We start from the raw sequence: 12,926 nt of genomic DNA on the forward strand, positions 1-12,926 counted from the left end.
TTAACTTTCCCGACTCCTGCGGCACTTTAAATTATTTAAAGCGGGCGCCCTCTTGTTGAACCAAGTGCCCTTACCCGTTTTAGTGTTGACGGATCGATACTGCATCCACGATCGCGTGCATCGCGCCAGCAGCTGGTACATTATTTATGTATGTACCTGCACTTTTTACGACGTGCGATGTACGTAAGTTTTTCTCGTTTCCACTTATTCATCTTTTGCATTGACTATTTTGGCTCTTCTTTTTTTATTCCCTCCAGCTCTATTGGCCGAAACCACCTCTGGCTACAAACTGATATGCCGCGATCCTCTTCTCTTACCCCGTCAGGTAAAGTTATTAAGTTATTATTTATTCATTTACTTTATTTACCTCTTTCTTTCATTTCATCAGTTCGCTCCATCCGGTGGCCAGGAATACGTCTTTCGTGCCCATCATCGTGTACCAGGGGCTTCAAGTTTTGGTCTTCCGGTTGATATGCGCTCCATGACGGCTGCTCCTGTGACCGGTGCCACGAGTCCGTGCGCCACTCGGGACATGATACAAGGCGCGCGAGGCTCTGTCCTTTTGCCTGGGCGACCTTTAGGTCCCTCCACTGCCATAGCTCTTCCTTCCACCCCATGCTGTTTTCTCCGCCTTTCTAGTCCGCTCGCCGTCGGTACCTTCTCCGCGGTTTATGCCGCCGTAGCCCTTCGTCCTCTCGGGAGGTCCAAGGGATGTGTTCCTGGCTGGACTGTGACTGGCTGTCTTGCTGCGGGCCATAGCTATGATGCCGCTGCTTCGTCGATAAGTCGACCCTGCCCGTGCTCTGCAGGGACATAACGCGAATCAAATCAGTATATAATGTAGGATAGTCCTTCACAGAGGACTTATGTACCCTACGCTTTGCCACAAACCGAGTCGTATTCGATTTCACCCTGCTGATGGAGTCCTACCCAAACACTAAGGATGCGTATTCGGGACAGACCGAGTCCTATCCCAGCTAGACGCAATCGTCTCTCAGCAGAACAGAATCGCACCCCTCGCAAGATGCGAACCTAGCAAGCCATCGTCATTCTTCGACCTGGCCATTGACAAGAAGGACTTTAACAATGGAAACTATGGGAGGGGCTACGCGGGCTACTGGATTCTAAATATATCTCGTTGTTGTTAGGTTTAAGGATATACGCTTCCATTCATTTAGATAGTAGGCACAAATGTTTTCCACTTGTTTATTTATTTATACTAAGCTAAGTTTTGATGAATAAAACTATTGAAAAGTTATCCTTGATGTATCCTGTATGTGGGAGAATACCGATTACAAAAATGGCGGGGCACGCCTAGATCTGTTCACGAATAGCGGAAAAAAACTAAATATTTTTGATAAGGGAACATTTTTTTGATCCTTGATAAGGACTTCATCAAATCAGGAACATTTTTCCGAACACAGGAAGCCGTCGTACGTCCCGATCGGCCAACAAGAGAAAACTAAGTATGTATAGTTGGGGTGGTTGGAGTCCTTACCAAAGGATCAAGGACATTTTTCTGATCACGGAGGGCCATGACACGCCCCGTTCTTGCGACAAATAAGGGAACAAACAAGATATATATGTCTGGAGAAAATACCTTTGATCCTTGGTCCTTGAAAAGGACTTCATAAAATTAGGGACATTTTTCCGAGCTCAGGAAGCCTTCGCACGCCCAAATCAGCCCACAAATAAGGGAGAAAAGAAAACTGGTTCCATTTGTTATTTTTGAAAATTTAGTTCAAGAAATCACCGAAAAGGGCGAAAATCAAATGGCCAAAAACTGGATGGGACACCAGGCCAACAGAAATCAGTAGAAAGTCGCTGAATTTTTTAAAAATTGTTGATCCCCCAAAAGTATGCACCAATTTTTTTTCACTCGCTGCAGTTGCTTGCTGCTGATTTCTGTTCGCCTGGTATCCCATCCAGATTTTGGCCATTTGACGGGAGGTTTTTCCCTTTGTACGGTGGCGCGCCCATCGGCGATTTCTTGAACTACATTTTTAAAGCCAGTTATAAGCCCGTTTTGTTTTCTCCGTTATTTGTGGGCCGATTTGGGCGTGCGACGGCTTCCTGTGATCGGAAAAATGTCCCTGATTTTATAGAGTCCTTATTAAGGACCAAGGATCAAGGATAATTTCCCAAGACATATATATCTTGTTTTTTCCGTTATTCATGGGCCCATCGGGGTGTGCGATATTTTCCTGTGATCGGAAAATATCCTTGATCCTTTGATGAGGACTCCGAATTACGTATTTACGTTTCTTGGCTGTTTGTGGACTAATCTAGGCGTGCGACGGCTTCCTGAGATCAGAAATATATTCCTGACTTAATGAAGTCCTTTCAAGGCCCAAGGATATCAAGGATCAAAAATATTCATTTTTTCCGCTTTTTATAGGCCGATCTGACGGCTGTGTGACGGCTTCCTGTGTTCGGAAAAATGCCCTGGTTTGATGGTGTCCATATCAAGATCAAGGACATTTTCCCTTATCAAAAATATTTTATTTTTCCGCTTTTTGTGAAGCAATCTGGGAATGCCACGCCTTTTTGTAATTGGGATAACTTCCGCCATACAGGATACAGCAAGGATAATTTTTTTTCTTAATTTTATTCATCAAAACTTATAAGGACGCCATATTATCGACTCAGCGGCATCATGGCTATGGCCCGCAGCAAGACAGCCAGAGGCTGCCACAGTCAAGCCAGGAGCACATTCCTAGGACATCCCCAGAAGTCCAGAAGCTACGGCGGTATAACCCGCGGAGGATGTAACGACGGCGAGCAGAGCCAGAGCCTCGCGAGCGTCCAGAGGGGAGTACGGCATCGTGGCCCCGTGCACAGGACCAGGCCCCGGTCAGTTGCCTGGAGTGGACTGCCGTCAAGGAGCGCACATTCGCTCATATCAACCGGAAGAACAAAAGCGTGAAGCTCCGGTAAACGATGATGGGCACGAAAGACGTATTCCTGGCCACCGGATGGAGCGAACTGATGAAATGAAAGGAAGAGGTAAATAAAGTAAATGACTAAATAATAACTTAATAACTTTACCTGACGGGGTAAGAGAAGGGGATCGCGGCATATCAGTTTGTGGCCAGAGGTGGTTTCGGCCAATAGAGCTGGAGGGAATAAAAAAAGAAGAGCCAAAATAGTCAATGCAAAAGATGAATAAGTGGAAACGACAAAAACTTACGTACGTCGTACGTCGTAAAAAGTGCAGGTACATAAATAATGTACCAGCTGCTGGCGCGATGCACGCGATCGTGGATGCAGTATCGATCCGTCAACACTAAAACGGGTAAGGCCGCTTGGTTCAACACGAGGGTGCCCGCGTTAACTGATTTAAAGTGGGAAAATCACAAGAGGGCCGCAGGACTCGGGAAAGTTACATTTAAAGCCTCGGACTGCTCATGCTCTCAAAAGAAATAAACAATTCGTAATCTCTAATAGGAGCTGGGATCATGGCTTTTCAATTAACTTTCAACAGGGTTCCAGGGTCATCGGCTCAGGCTACCACCTCGTCAGAACGTCAGAGCGTAGAACAGCTGGTCACACTCTGCTGCTATCGAAATACGACAAGGTATATTTCGGTATGTTTCTGATGTTTGGTCGGTATATTTAATAGGTCCGCGGTCACACTGGTCGTGACACTGATGCGATCTGTCGCGTTGAACAAAATAAACAAAATAAAGCTGGTGGTAATTAGGAAAGCTCCACAATGATACACGACTTATTGTTATCCTGCTTAACTAAGACAGGTTTGGGTATACAAAGTTTTATGGTAAGAATTGGTCGAGCATCTACTTACATATGTGTTGTACTTAACATAGAACTAAGTACCAATTTAAATAAATAGATAAATACTATGAACGATTACATTAATGTCAACTTATTGTATTTTAGGACAACAATGCTATTGAACATTTTATCCATCCTTGCGAAAGACAACTATACATAGAAATTTTAAACATTATTAATGTTCTTCAAGAAGTTGTTCAGTTCACAGTTTTATTGAGATTAGATGAAGATGAAAGATGTAAAAGATTAATAATGAATGAAAATCACAACGTTGAAGGTAAGTTCAAGTAAACTTGTAAATGACTATAGCTTGTAACGATGTATAATTTTATCGTAGAACTCCCACATGGTTTTTACTTCATAAATTTTGCCAAAGGCATCGAGGCAGCGCTTGAGGAATATTATGATAACATCATACAGCTTGAAACATTTTGCTCAAAGAATAAGCCTAATTCGCTTGCATTTGTTCATGATGCTTTACAAGAAAAACTCCCAATTTTCCTTTTTTTGCGAAAACTTATTTGCGAAATACGAATGCAAAAACTACATGGATGTACAATGCTCCATAGCCTACATCAACATTCAGAGCATGGAGATTTTCAACTGGAGAGAATTACTAATATGCAAGTACCATAAAATCGACAAAGAGTGTTTATTATATCTATGTACTTCTTTTATAGAGTCATGAAGCCAGTCAAATTTGCATTTTTCTCAAGTCTGGCCCACTGGCTTATTTTTGGAGTGATCGACGATGTCCATTCAGAGTTTTTTATTAAATTCTCTCCACTCGATGAATCGTCCAATAATACCTCTTGCTCCAAATCCTCAGCTAATAACACCCGACTGGTAAGTTTCTAAAATCCGTAAACACATCTTTAATTTAAAATGAATGTGCTAATTTTTAGAATGCAGCTGCTAATTGTGAAGACTATATATGGCAATATGAAATCAATATGTGTCAACTGCCAGGATTTTTGTCTACCATCGTAGCTGAGAAAGTTCTATTCGTAGGACAAACCATTCTTGTTTTTAAAATGGGACGAAGCTTTCAGAGAAACAATAAAAACGAGCACTGGGCTAACAATCTTTCTGATAGTACGCCCAATGATATTTACGAGCTGTGGAATGGCAAAGAATCTTTATTCTTTGGCATGGTAGAAGATCTGAATAACGATGAAAAAATTGATGTTTTTCATATCGAAAGCGTTATAAACGAAATAAAGAAATACGTTAGCATGCGTTTGTCAGAGATAGCCCTAAATGAGGTTGATTTAGAACGCCAAATGGGATTAATAAAAGATTTCTATTTGTTAGGGCGCGGAGAGTTTTACTTAGAGTTTTTATCTCAACTAACCCGCGCTTCAGATGTCTACTGTGATTCCAGCTCAAAAAATTACACGAGATCCTTTGAGGTTCGTTTAAACAACACCTAAAATAATATATATGCATATATTTATATTACAATATGTCTCTTAATTGCAGCTTGCCGCAACTGTCATGGGCATTACGGATGATTTGGAAAATTTCTCACTAAGTGTTCAGAAAACTATCGGAGAGTTGGACGAAAACAGCGAGTTTCGAATCTTAGAAAATCTTCATTTAAAATATATTTATAAATGGCCATTGAATCTTTTGTTTTCGCCAAAGGCAATTGAGCGATACAACCAGATATTTCGATTCCTATTGATAATTAGAAAACTTCAATACGACCTGCAACAAGTTTGGAAAACACAGATATTGGCAGCAAAGTTGATGTCTGGACCCACAAACATGAAAATGATGAATCTCCTCAATCAACTTATGTTCTTTTTGAATAATTTGCAGTATTACATTCAAGTGGATGTGCTCGAAAGTGAGTTGTTTGATATCTATATTGACTATATTGACATCTATATTACATATATTTTAGGTCAGTTCAGTATTTTGATAAATGTCATAAGGAAGAAAGCCGATTTTGAAGAAATACAACGGAAGCATACAGTATTTCTAGCGAATGTCCTTTCCCAGTGTTTCCTGCTTTCTGGTTCAAAGGACTCACAAATGAATTCTACACGAACAACATGCCAATCTCAAAACCCCATTTATGGCATAATTCTCGAACTCTTTTATATATGTGAACAATTTAGCTGCATCAGCGCGAAGGAAAGCACATCCGATGGATTTCTAAAGGAGCTGGATAATCTAGAAGAAAGGTCGGATACTATCCAACATCTATTGGTTACTTTTGTAAAATATATTTAGGTTGGATTGAAGTTTGAGTACGATTTCAGAATGAGATTTGTTCCCGCACGCAAAGTCAATATAGCCATGTCCGCCGATTATAACGACTGGGGTGTAGATCACAGTCAATCAAATGTATTTTTCATTGGGCTAAAAAGCTTCTTTTTTGATAAGAGTGAAGCATTTTGAAGCATATGAAGTTTATATATTCTGGATTATCATTAGTCTGTCTGTTTGTTTGTTCGTAGACATGACCCTTAGGCTTACTGTTCATAAATGAAGAGGGAAATAAACTATTGCTCGTGGTGATTTTCACTGATTTCCATTCTCATTAAACGATACAGTATTGCTATCACTTTTGTCGACGTCCAAAAGAATCCCAAAATAATTCGTTAAAGAAAATATACTTTCCCTTACCTTAAACTCAAATTAACCACATTAGAGTGGAATGCCGTCGACAGTGATGGTTTTATACACAATTATTATTGTGCATTTATTATTTACAGAGTAGATATCTACAGACTTTATGGTCTGGTTTTTTTTAATGCACATAGTAATGCTATGATTTTTTTATATTTTTAGGTTTGGCGTCCAAATAGCGAGCCTTGTTCAATTACTACTGAACATCAAAACAGCATCTTGCTTGGGGCCGCTTTCTCAGCTTTTATTGCGATTGGATTTTAATCATTGGTTTAGTTCCACCCATAACATTTCCTAAACTAAACCTGGAAATACTACATATAATAGTCTACAGCTGTAAACGTTTTATATCTTCTATACGAAAATCGATTCTGAAAAAATATAAAAATAGTTTTTTTGTATGTGCATATATGTAATTGTAAAATTTACCTCAAGGCTAAAATAGCACGGACTTCGTTTGGAGTTAAATGCCATGACGGCATTTCTTTATTATTGTCAGGACTCCAAAATTCAGAGAGCTCGGAAACCTTGTCTAGATTTAAGACAGTGGCGATTTGAGAAATTCGCGTCATCTTATCTCGCACAGACCATGATGTCGCTCCTGTTAAATATGTCCCCAAAGCACGAACCTCCTGATCGAGAACTAGGCCACCAAGCTTCCAATTGAGAGAATAGAATGAGTGCCGAATTGAAGAAAACTAATAAATAAAAATAATTACCCTGTTAAAACTGCATTTTTTAATAGCCCTCTCCAATTGAATTGTGACTTCCGTTGCCAATATGCTAACAAGCGCATCGTAATTGCGTGGGCTCAATGCGGTTTTGAAGGAATTTAGGAGTCCATCCAGATGAACGATAAAAAACTGAACAAAAGTTTCTTCAGCTTCATAAATGGCAAGTTCTTCCTAAAATGTATTATCAAATTAAGAATATAGTTTTGCCTTTGTTTGGCTATGTGCTTGGTAAGCCACTTTTTCAAACTTACCTCTGTAAGGTTGTGGCTATAGCTTAAGAATTTGTTTATCCAAGGATTAAGACGTGGTTTTATTGCGCTGGACCTAAGTTGCTGCATTCCAAAATCGACAGTGGCCTTTAAAGCGTCTCGAACAGTCTTAAGTTCTGTTAAGCAGCTGTCAAGCAATTGTCGCTCAACAGAGGACGTGCACGGAAATGTTCCAGCGATTTCTTGTTCCATGGTTTGGCACAGAGTCTCGATATATTCGGTCGACATGTCTGCATTGTTCAGTTGGACTAGAAAATTAGTTCGGCTTCGATCAGCATCACTCGAATGCAGTTTCCCTTGCTGTAACGTGGTTTGTATTGCGTTATAGGCCTGAGCCAGGTCGATATATCCAGAGGGGTAACCACTTTTCAAAGGAGCTTTGAGCGCAGCTATAAAATCACCATCTAGACAGGCAGCTACGTTATTAATAACAGCACATGTTCCGTTTATTGATTGCGTTGTCAACGCACGACGAATGGATTTTCGAAGTATGAAAAAAACATCATCTACTATAGATGAACATTGCTGTCCAACTTCATACTTGTCAAGGGCGATAGCTTTAAGCACGCTTTCCTCCATGAAATATCTACAAATTCATTTAGAAACATGTACAAATGTCTTAGTTTATACAAAGAAGAGAAAACCGTTTACTCTACCTCTCAAAGAGCAAATATGTGCTCAAAATTTCTTGCATTTGTCGCCGAAGGTCCGAGTTCTTTACAATCGTTTCATATCGGTTTAAAATATTGATCTGGTCTTCTTTTTCGGGAACACATGTATCTACATGAATCTAAAATAAAGGTTCTTCAGTACAGGCTGGAATTAAAATTAAAGCAGTTTTTACTTGCACTCGGCGTCGCATAAAACGGAAGTACAACTCTACTCTCGAGTGCATGACCGTTATTTCAGCTATAATTGCATCGATTTCAATCGGGTTTAGTTTGTCTATTGATCCACCAGAGGGGTTACGATAATGACCCAATGAAGGGATACTATTACTGCTGGCAGTTCCATTGCTTGACCTTTGAGTGCATTCGTAAACTTTTTTGCTGCGATACACAATTTGTCTATTCTTGTTAAATTCCAACAATAAATTTTTTGTCTCAGCGTCGCATTCATCTTGCAAAATGACGATCATATCAATTAGAGGCGCGGACCTATTGGTAGAGATAAATATACATATATAAGACGTAACGATTGTAAATCGAATTGATACGTACGCCAGTCCATAATATGCTTCAACGATGGGCTGATTAACTTCCACTACTCGTGCAAAGTTCTCTAAAATCGACGTGAATCGATCGGCATAAGCTAGTTGCAAACGACATTCGGCTTTGGCTATGTCTTGTACATTCCTAAGTTCTTTTTGGGCTTTATCCGATAACTTCTGACAAATGTAAGTGGAAAATTTTTCTATACCGATTCGATGGTAGCCAATTAATGGAAAGATTTTAAAAAATCTTTCCACCGACGCCAAATCATTGCTTTTAACAGCATCATCAAAACGTCTAGATATTAGCTCTCGAATTTTTTCAGTCGCATCCTCAAGAGTTTGAACGGCGTCGCTGACGGACGTTATCGAGACATCATCGGCAGTTCGATGCAATAATTGCTGATCCATGGCCAGAAACCGTGCAATGTGGGCGGCACCCTTCTCGAAATCTTCCTCGCTTACGGCTTTCACTACTCCCTGGCTACATAGTTGTAGATCAATAAGATCGTGTACACGCTGTTGACATTCAGATGCACGGCAGCGAGCCAAATCTAACCGACGTACCTTAGCACTAACAGATTCTGCCAATTGTGCAGTATTTATAATTTGCATGTTTAACTTTGTAGAATCGGAGTCTACGGTGTGCAGCAAAACCATTGCTCTTCCGATTCCACTCATTTTGGCTTCAATCTGGCATTGTTTAACGAGCAATAACTCGAGTTTGGTATTGACTTCTTCCTAAGCAATGAAAACATTAACTCATTTAAATGGCTCTGATATCAATACCTCACCCACCTCTTGTTCAGCAATACGTATTAGCCGCTGATCAGAGAGTTCACTTGAGCTGGTATCAAATAACATTTTGAATATTTACTGATTTATGCACCAATTTAAAAACAATGGTCCAATTACAATGCTGTCGGTAAACATAACATGCAAAGAAGTTTGTAATACGTGGAACACAAAATTTTTATAAATCGAGGCTGTCGGTAAACATAACACGTACATGCAATGCAGTGTGACCGCGGACTTATCGGCAAGATATACGGTCTGACCCTCAGAAATATACCATAATATACCGTCTCATTTAAAAAATATACCGTAAATATACCGGACTTATCGGCAAGATATACGGTCTGACCCTCAGAAATATACCATAATATACCGTCTCATTTAAAAAATATACCGTAAATATACCGGACATATCGGCAAGATATACGGTCTGACCCTCAGAAATATACCATAATATACCGTCTCATTTTAAAAATATACCGTAAATATACCGGACCTATCGGCAAGATATACGGTCTGACCCTCAGAAATATACCATAATATACCGTCTCATTTTAAAAATATACCGTAAATATACCGGACTTATCGGCAAGATATACGGTCTGACCCTCAGAAATATACCATAATATACCGTCTCATTTTAAAAATATACCGTAAATATACTGACGAACTCCAGTTCTATTATACATATATTCGTCGATTTTGAAATTCCGTGGAATATTACTAGATATCTAGACCTCTCAATCCTGCCCACATAATTTTATCCAGTTAATGAATCTATTTCTAATTGACTGGCTTATTTTAAATCCTTGCTTTTATTGCATTTTGGTTAAAATGTGATTTTAGGGAAAATGGTCAAACAAAAAAGACGAAAGCGGACTTTGTGGGGACGATAAGGGGCATGCCAAAATATTTAAATAAAGTTGTAGCAGTGAGATAACAAGAGGGTGGATACCAAATTTTGTCTCTTTAGTCTCTAAGAACTAAGCGCTTATAAAGACACTGTTAGACTTTTCCAGAGTTTTCAAAGTCAACATTTTTTAAAACATACCGGAAAAAATGACTAATTTTGAACCTGTCAGCTTAATATTATCCAGACGGGAAGCTTAAGAATAAGTTTTTGGGTCCGATTTATAGCTGCATTCATCAGCTTTTAGGAATTGAAAAGTAATGCTCAATACATCCAGGCGTAAAATACTTAAGTTAGGTGATTTGATTGCACGTTTTGGAGAGCAAGGCAAGGCTGACATGGACATGGACGAAAGGAACATAATACACAAAATAAAAACCAAATAGGATGAATTTATACTACTTGAGGTGGGCAGCTCATAATAAGAGGACTATATTCGAAAAAAAACACCTACAATGTTAGATACATCCCCTCTTGAGGTAATGATATTCATCAACATTTTTAAATTATTATTTCGGCTTCCCTAATTAAATTCAATTTAAAAATTTCTATGCGACTGTTTTGGCTTGTCCCTCCATTTCGATTGGGCCGCGGCTTACCTTGCTCGGGCATATCAAAATACCATCGGCTCAACTGAGTACTGATCGGTGAACAGCGAGTTTAATAGACTTGTTTCATTAGAGCAAGAGCAAGAGCAAGAGAGATATGCGTCAGATTGTCTTTCCAGTTAAGCTGGGAGCAGGGATTATCGATTTTTAGATCCAAGTACCAAGGATAATCAACGCCAGATTTTTGGTTCACTTGTCTCCGTTGGTGGATTTTTTCATAAACTATCTAATATGACAATTTCATCATAATTGAGATTTTTTTTTGACATAATTGTAATCCTATCGGAACACAAGTAGTACTTCGTTTGAATAACTGCAGTAATCAACAGTTGTCAAAACGATAAATTTTCCCCAAGTCGTGATGTTTTGTAAGCTGTGTTCGTATATGGCTATATGTTCTATATGTATACTGTATGTTTAAATAAATAAACGTAATTTTAGATCTGTGAAAATGTATACATACATATTGCGATGTCTCATTAGACCAACAATTTGAAATGTTCTAATAAATTATTAGTAAATATTATGATCAAATATCCGACATTTTTTCATCCTCATTGAGTTTCGGCCATTAGTTTATTAACATTTCAGGTTGAAGCACAATATAATGTCTATTGTCTAAGATTCCACCTTCACTACGGTCGTCTTCTCAGAGACATAAAGGCCGTCAAGGAATTTACGAATATCCTTATTTTTGACGGTAGTCGATTGTTGAATGAGCGCTGCTGATCCAGATACAGACTCGATATCGTTACCCTCAACGATAAGCTCGTCTTTTTGGGCTGTGGAGTTCACGACAGTCACACCAGGTGCCATTTCTACACGGCGAATGTACTTTTCACCCAAAAAGTTCCTGATTTCAATAACTGTGTTGTTTTCGGAAGTGACACAGTTAATGGGGAAATGGGCATAGACAGCACGCATCTTGTATTGAAAGCCAAACGTTACTCCTGTAATCGCAGAAATATCAGCATCAACATTAAGCATTATTATATACTGTTTCCTTACCCTTAATCATATTCTCAATATGACTGCAGACGGTACGTACTGCCGCAAGCTCCTTCTTTGTTCCAAACCATTTCTCTACTTTCAACGTACGTTTGTCAGACATATACATGTCCAAAGCCAAATGCTTGAAGCTACGTTTCAGGACGCCGCGAGTACCGGTAATGGTTACTACTCGAGCCTTCACCGAGGCCTTGATGTCCTTGGGGATTTTCACGCACTGGTTCGAGTTGATCGTCCGCATTTTGATGGCACTAAAACCACAGATAAAACATCCATTAGTATAAAGACTATTCATATAAACATCTGAATATAACATTTTTGTGACAATGATATATGTACATATGCATGCACATTCATTTGACAACTTAGATTTATTTTATGCAATTGTATGTACACAATTATGTTTTGAATTCTCCTTCATTCTTTCACACAATCACAGTTTATCATGAACAAGCGATAATGGAGTAAATTTACGAAAATACCATAAGCCTGATATCTTTACTGCCACGTAACATATTCAATACAAATTAATCAAAAACAGTTATTTCGATGTTTGAACATTTCTTTCTAAACAAAAATTCTACAACTTACGCTCCGTAAACCGACCGGAAAAAGGCTGAAAAAAGGAAAGGTATTTTTGACGTTTCCAATGAGTGGTGCTGCCAGATCGTCGTAGGCGCCTGAAGTGGGTTCGAAGTGATTATTTTGGAACTAGTTCAACTGCATATCTATTTTATTGGTTATACTATCAGATTTAATTCAACATAACATACAACTATTTGATTTTTGTAGATTTTCAGTGTAAAGTAGAAACAGGTTTAAGGCAATTCTGTTTGTTTATTCCATTTTGTTTGCCAGATAACTCTATCTGTCATGCATTATCCCCTGAACTAAACTTTAAGCATGTAATATTTAAGATCACCTAAATTTAACAAACTTTTAACTTCACTTCTTTCC

At 38.9% G+C, this 12,926-nt stretch overlaps 4 protein-coding genes across 5 annotated transcripts; 2 read left to right on the forward strand and 2 right to left on the reverse strand.

Moving 5' to 3' along the window:
* The first annotated feature begins 4 nt into the window (after nt 1–4).
* Nucleotides 5–1,079, forward strand: LOC26532025 (uncharacterized). Its single transcript, XM_015188912.2, has 3 exons — nt 5–179; nt 258–325; nt 389–1,079. The coding sequence occupies exon 3, from the start codon at nt 473–475 to the stop codon at nt 815–817; it is 345 nt and encodes a 114-aa protein (XP_015044398.2). The 5' UTR covers nt 5–179; nt 258–325; nt 389–472; the 3' UTR covers nt 818–1,079.
* A 2,110-nt stretch (nt 1,080–3,189) lies between these two features.
* On the forward strand, nt 3,190–6,817 carry Grip75 (gamma-tubulin complex component 4). Its single transcript, XM_033379467.1, has 8 exons — nt 3,190–3,778; nt 3,901–4,072; nt 4,133–4,418; nt 4,476–4,641; nt 4,701–5,207; nt 5,278–5,647; nt 5,705–5,987; nt 6,598–6,817. The coding sequence occupies exons 1-8, from the start codon at nt 3,716–3,718 to the stop codon at nt 6,731–6,733; spliced, it is 1,983 nt and encodes a 660-aa protein (XP_033235358.1). The 5' UTR covers nt 3,190–3,715; the 3' UTR covers nt 6,734–6,817.
* Nucleotides 6,477–9,701, reverse strand: Cog4 (conserved oligomeric Golgi complex subunit 4). Of its 2 annotated transcripts, none has more exons than XM_001352250.4 (8): nt 9,447–9,701; nt 8,659–9,385; nt 8,283–8,595; nt 8,095–8,228; nt 7,421–8,024; nt 7,155–7,340; nt 6,865–7,091; nt 6,477–6,806 (listed from the first exon to the last, which is right to left on the reverse strand). In XM_001352250.4, exons 2-8 carry the CDS (start codon nt 9,327–9,329, stop codon nt 6,764–6,766), a joined length of 2,178 nt encoding a protein of 725 aa, XP_001352286.3. In that variant the 5' UTR covers nt 9,330–9,385; nt 9,447–9,701; the 3' UTR covers nt 6,477–6,763. The 2 variants fall into 2 exon arrangements, with proteins under 2 accessions (XP_001352286.3, XP_015044399.2); XM_015188913.2 differs by having other exon boundaries at nt 8,659–9,389.
* Nucleotides 9,702–11,504: 1,803 nt separating this feature from the next.
* On the reverse strand, nt 11,505–12,684 carry RpL9 (ribosomal protein L9). The gene is made up of 3 exons (XM_015188914.2): nt 12,561–12,684; nt 11,970–12,220; nt 11,505–11,911 (listed from the first exon to the last, which is right to left on the reverse strand). Exons 2-3 carry the CDS (start codon nt 12,208–12,210, stop codon nt 11,580–11,582), a joined length of 573 nt encoding a protein of 190 aa, XP_015044400.1. The 5' UTR covers nt 12,211–12,220; nt 12,561–12,684; the 3' UTR covers nt 11,505–11,579.
* Between the last annotated feature and the right edge of the window lie 242 nt (nt 12,685–12,926).

The sequence above is a fragment of the Drosophila pseudoobscura genome, chromosome 4, assembly GCF_009870125.1.
Source record: "Drosophila pseudoobscura strain MV-25-SWS-2005 chromosome 4, UCI_Dpse_MV25, whole genome shotgun sequence".
Classification (NCBI taxonomy): Eukaryota; Metazoa; Arthropoda; class Insecta; order Diptera; family Drosophilidae; genus Drosophila; species Drosophila pseudoobscura.

Bases quoted from the DNA above. Each gene is read 5' to 3' on its own strand.
- RpL9 (XM_015188914.2), bottom strand. From the start codon at position 12,210: ATGCGGACGATCAACTCGAACCAGTGCGTGAAAATCCCCAAGGACATC. The intron at 11,912-11,969 runs GTAAGGAAACAG...CTGCGATTACAG, and splicing joins TATTGAGAATATGATTAAGG to GAGTAACGTTTGGCTTTCAA.
- Cog4 (XM_015188913.2), bottom strand. From the start codon at position 9,512: ATGTTATTTGATACCAGCTCAAGTGAACTCTCTGATCAGCGGCTAATA. The intron at 8,229-8,282 runs GTAAAAACTGCT...CCTTTATTTTAG, and splicing joins TTATGCGACGCCGAGTGCAA to ATTCATGTAGATACATGTGT. The intron at 7,092-7,154 runs GTAATTATTTTT...CTCAATTGGAAG, and splicing joins AAAAATGCAGTTTTAACAGG to CTTGGTGGCCTAGTTCTCGA.
- LOC26532025 (XM_015188912.2), top strand. From the start codon at position 473: ATGCGCTCCATGACGGCTGCTCCTGTGACCGGTGCCACGAGTCCGTGC.
- Grip75 (XM_033379467.1), top strand. From the start codon at position 3,716: ATGATACACGACTTATTGTTATCCTGCTTAACTAAGACAGGTTTGGGT. The intron at 4,419-4,475 runs GCAAGTACCATA...CTTCTTTTATAG, and splicing joins CTGGAGAGAATTACTAATAT to AGTCATGAAGCCAGTCAAAT. The intron at 5,648-5,704 runs GTGAGTTGTTTG...CATATATTTTAG, and splicing joins TCAAGTGGATGTGCTCGAAA to GTCAGTTCAGTATTTTGATA.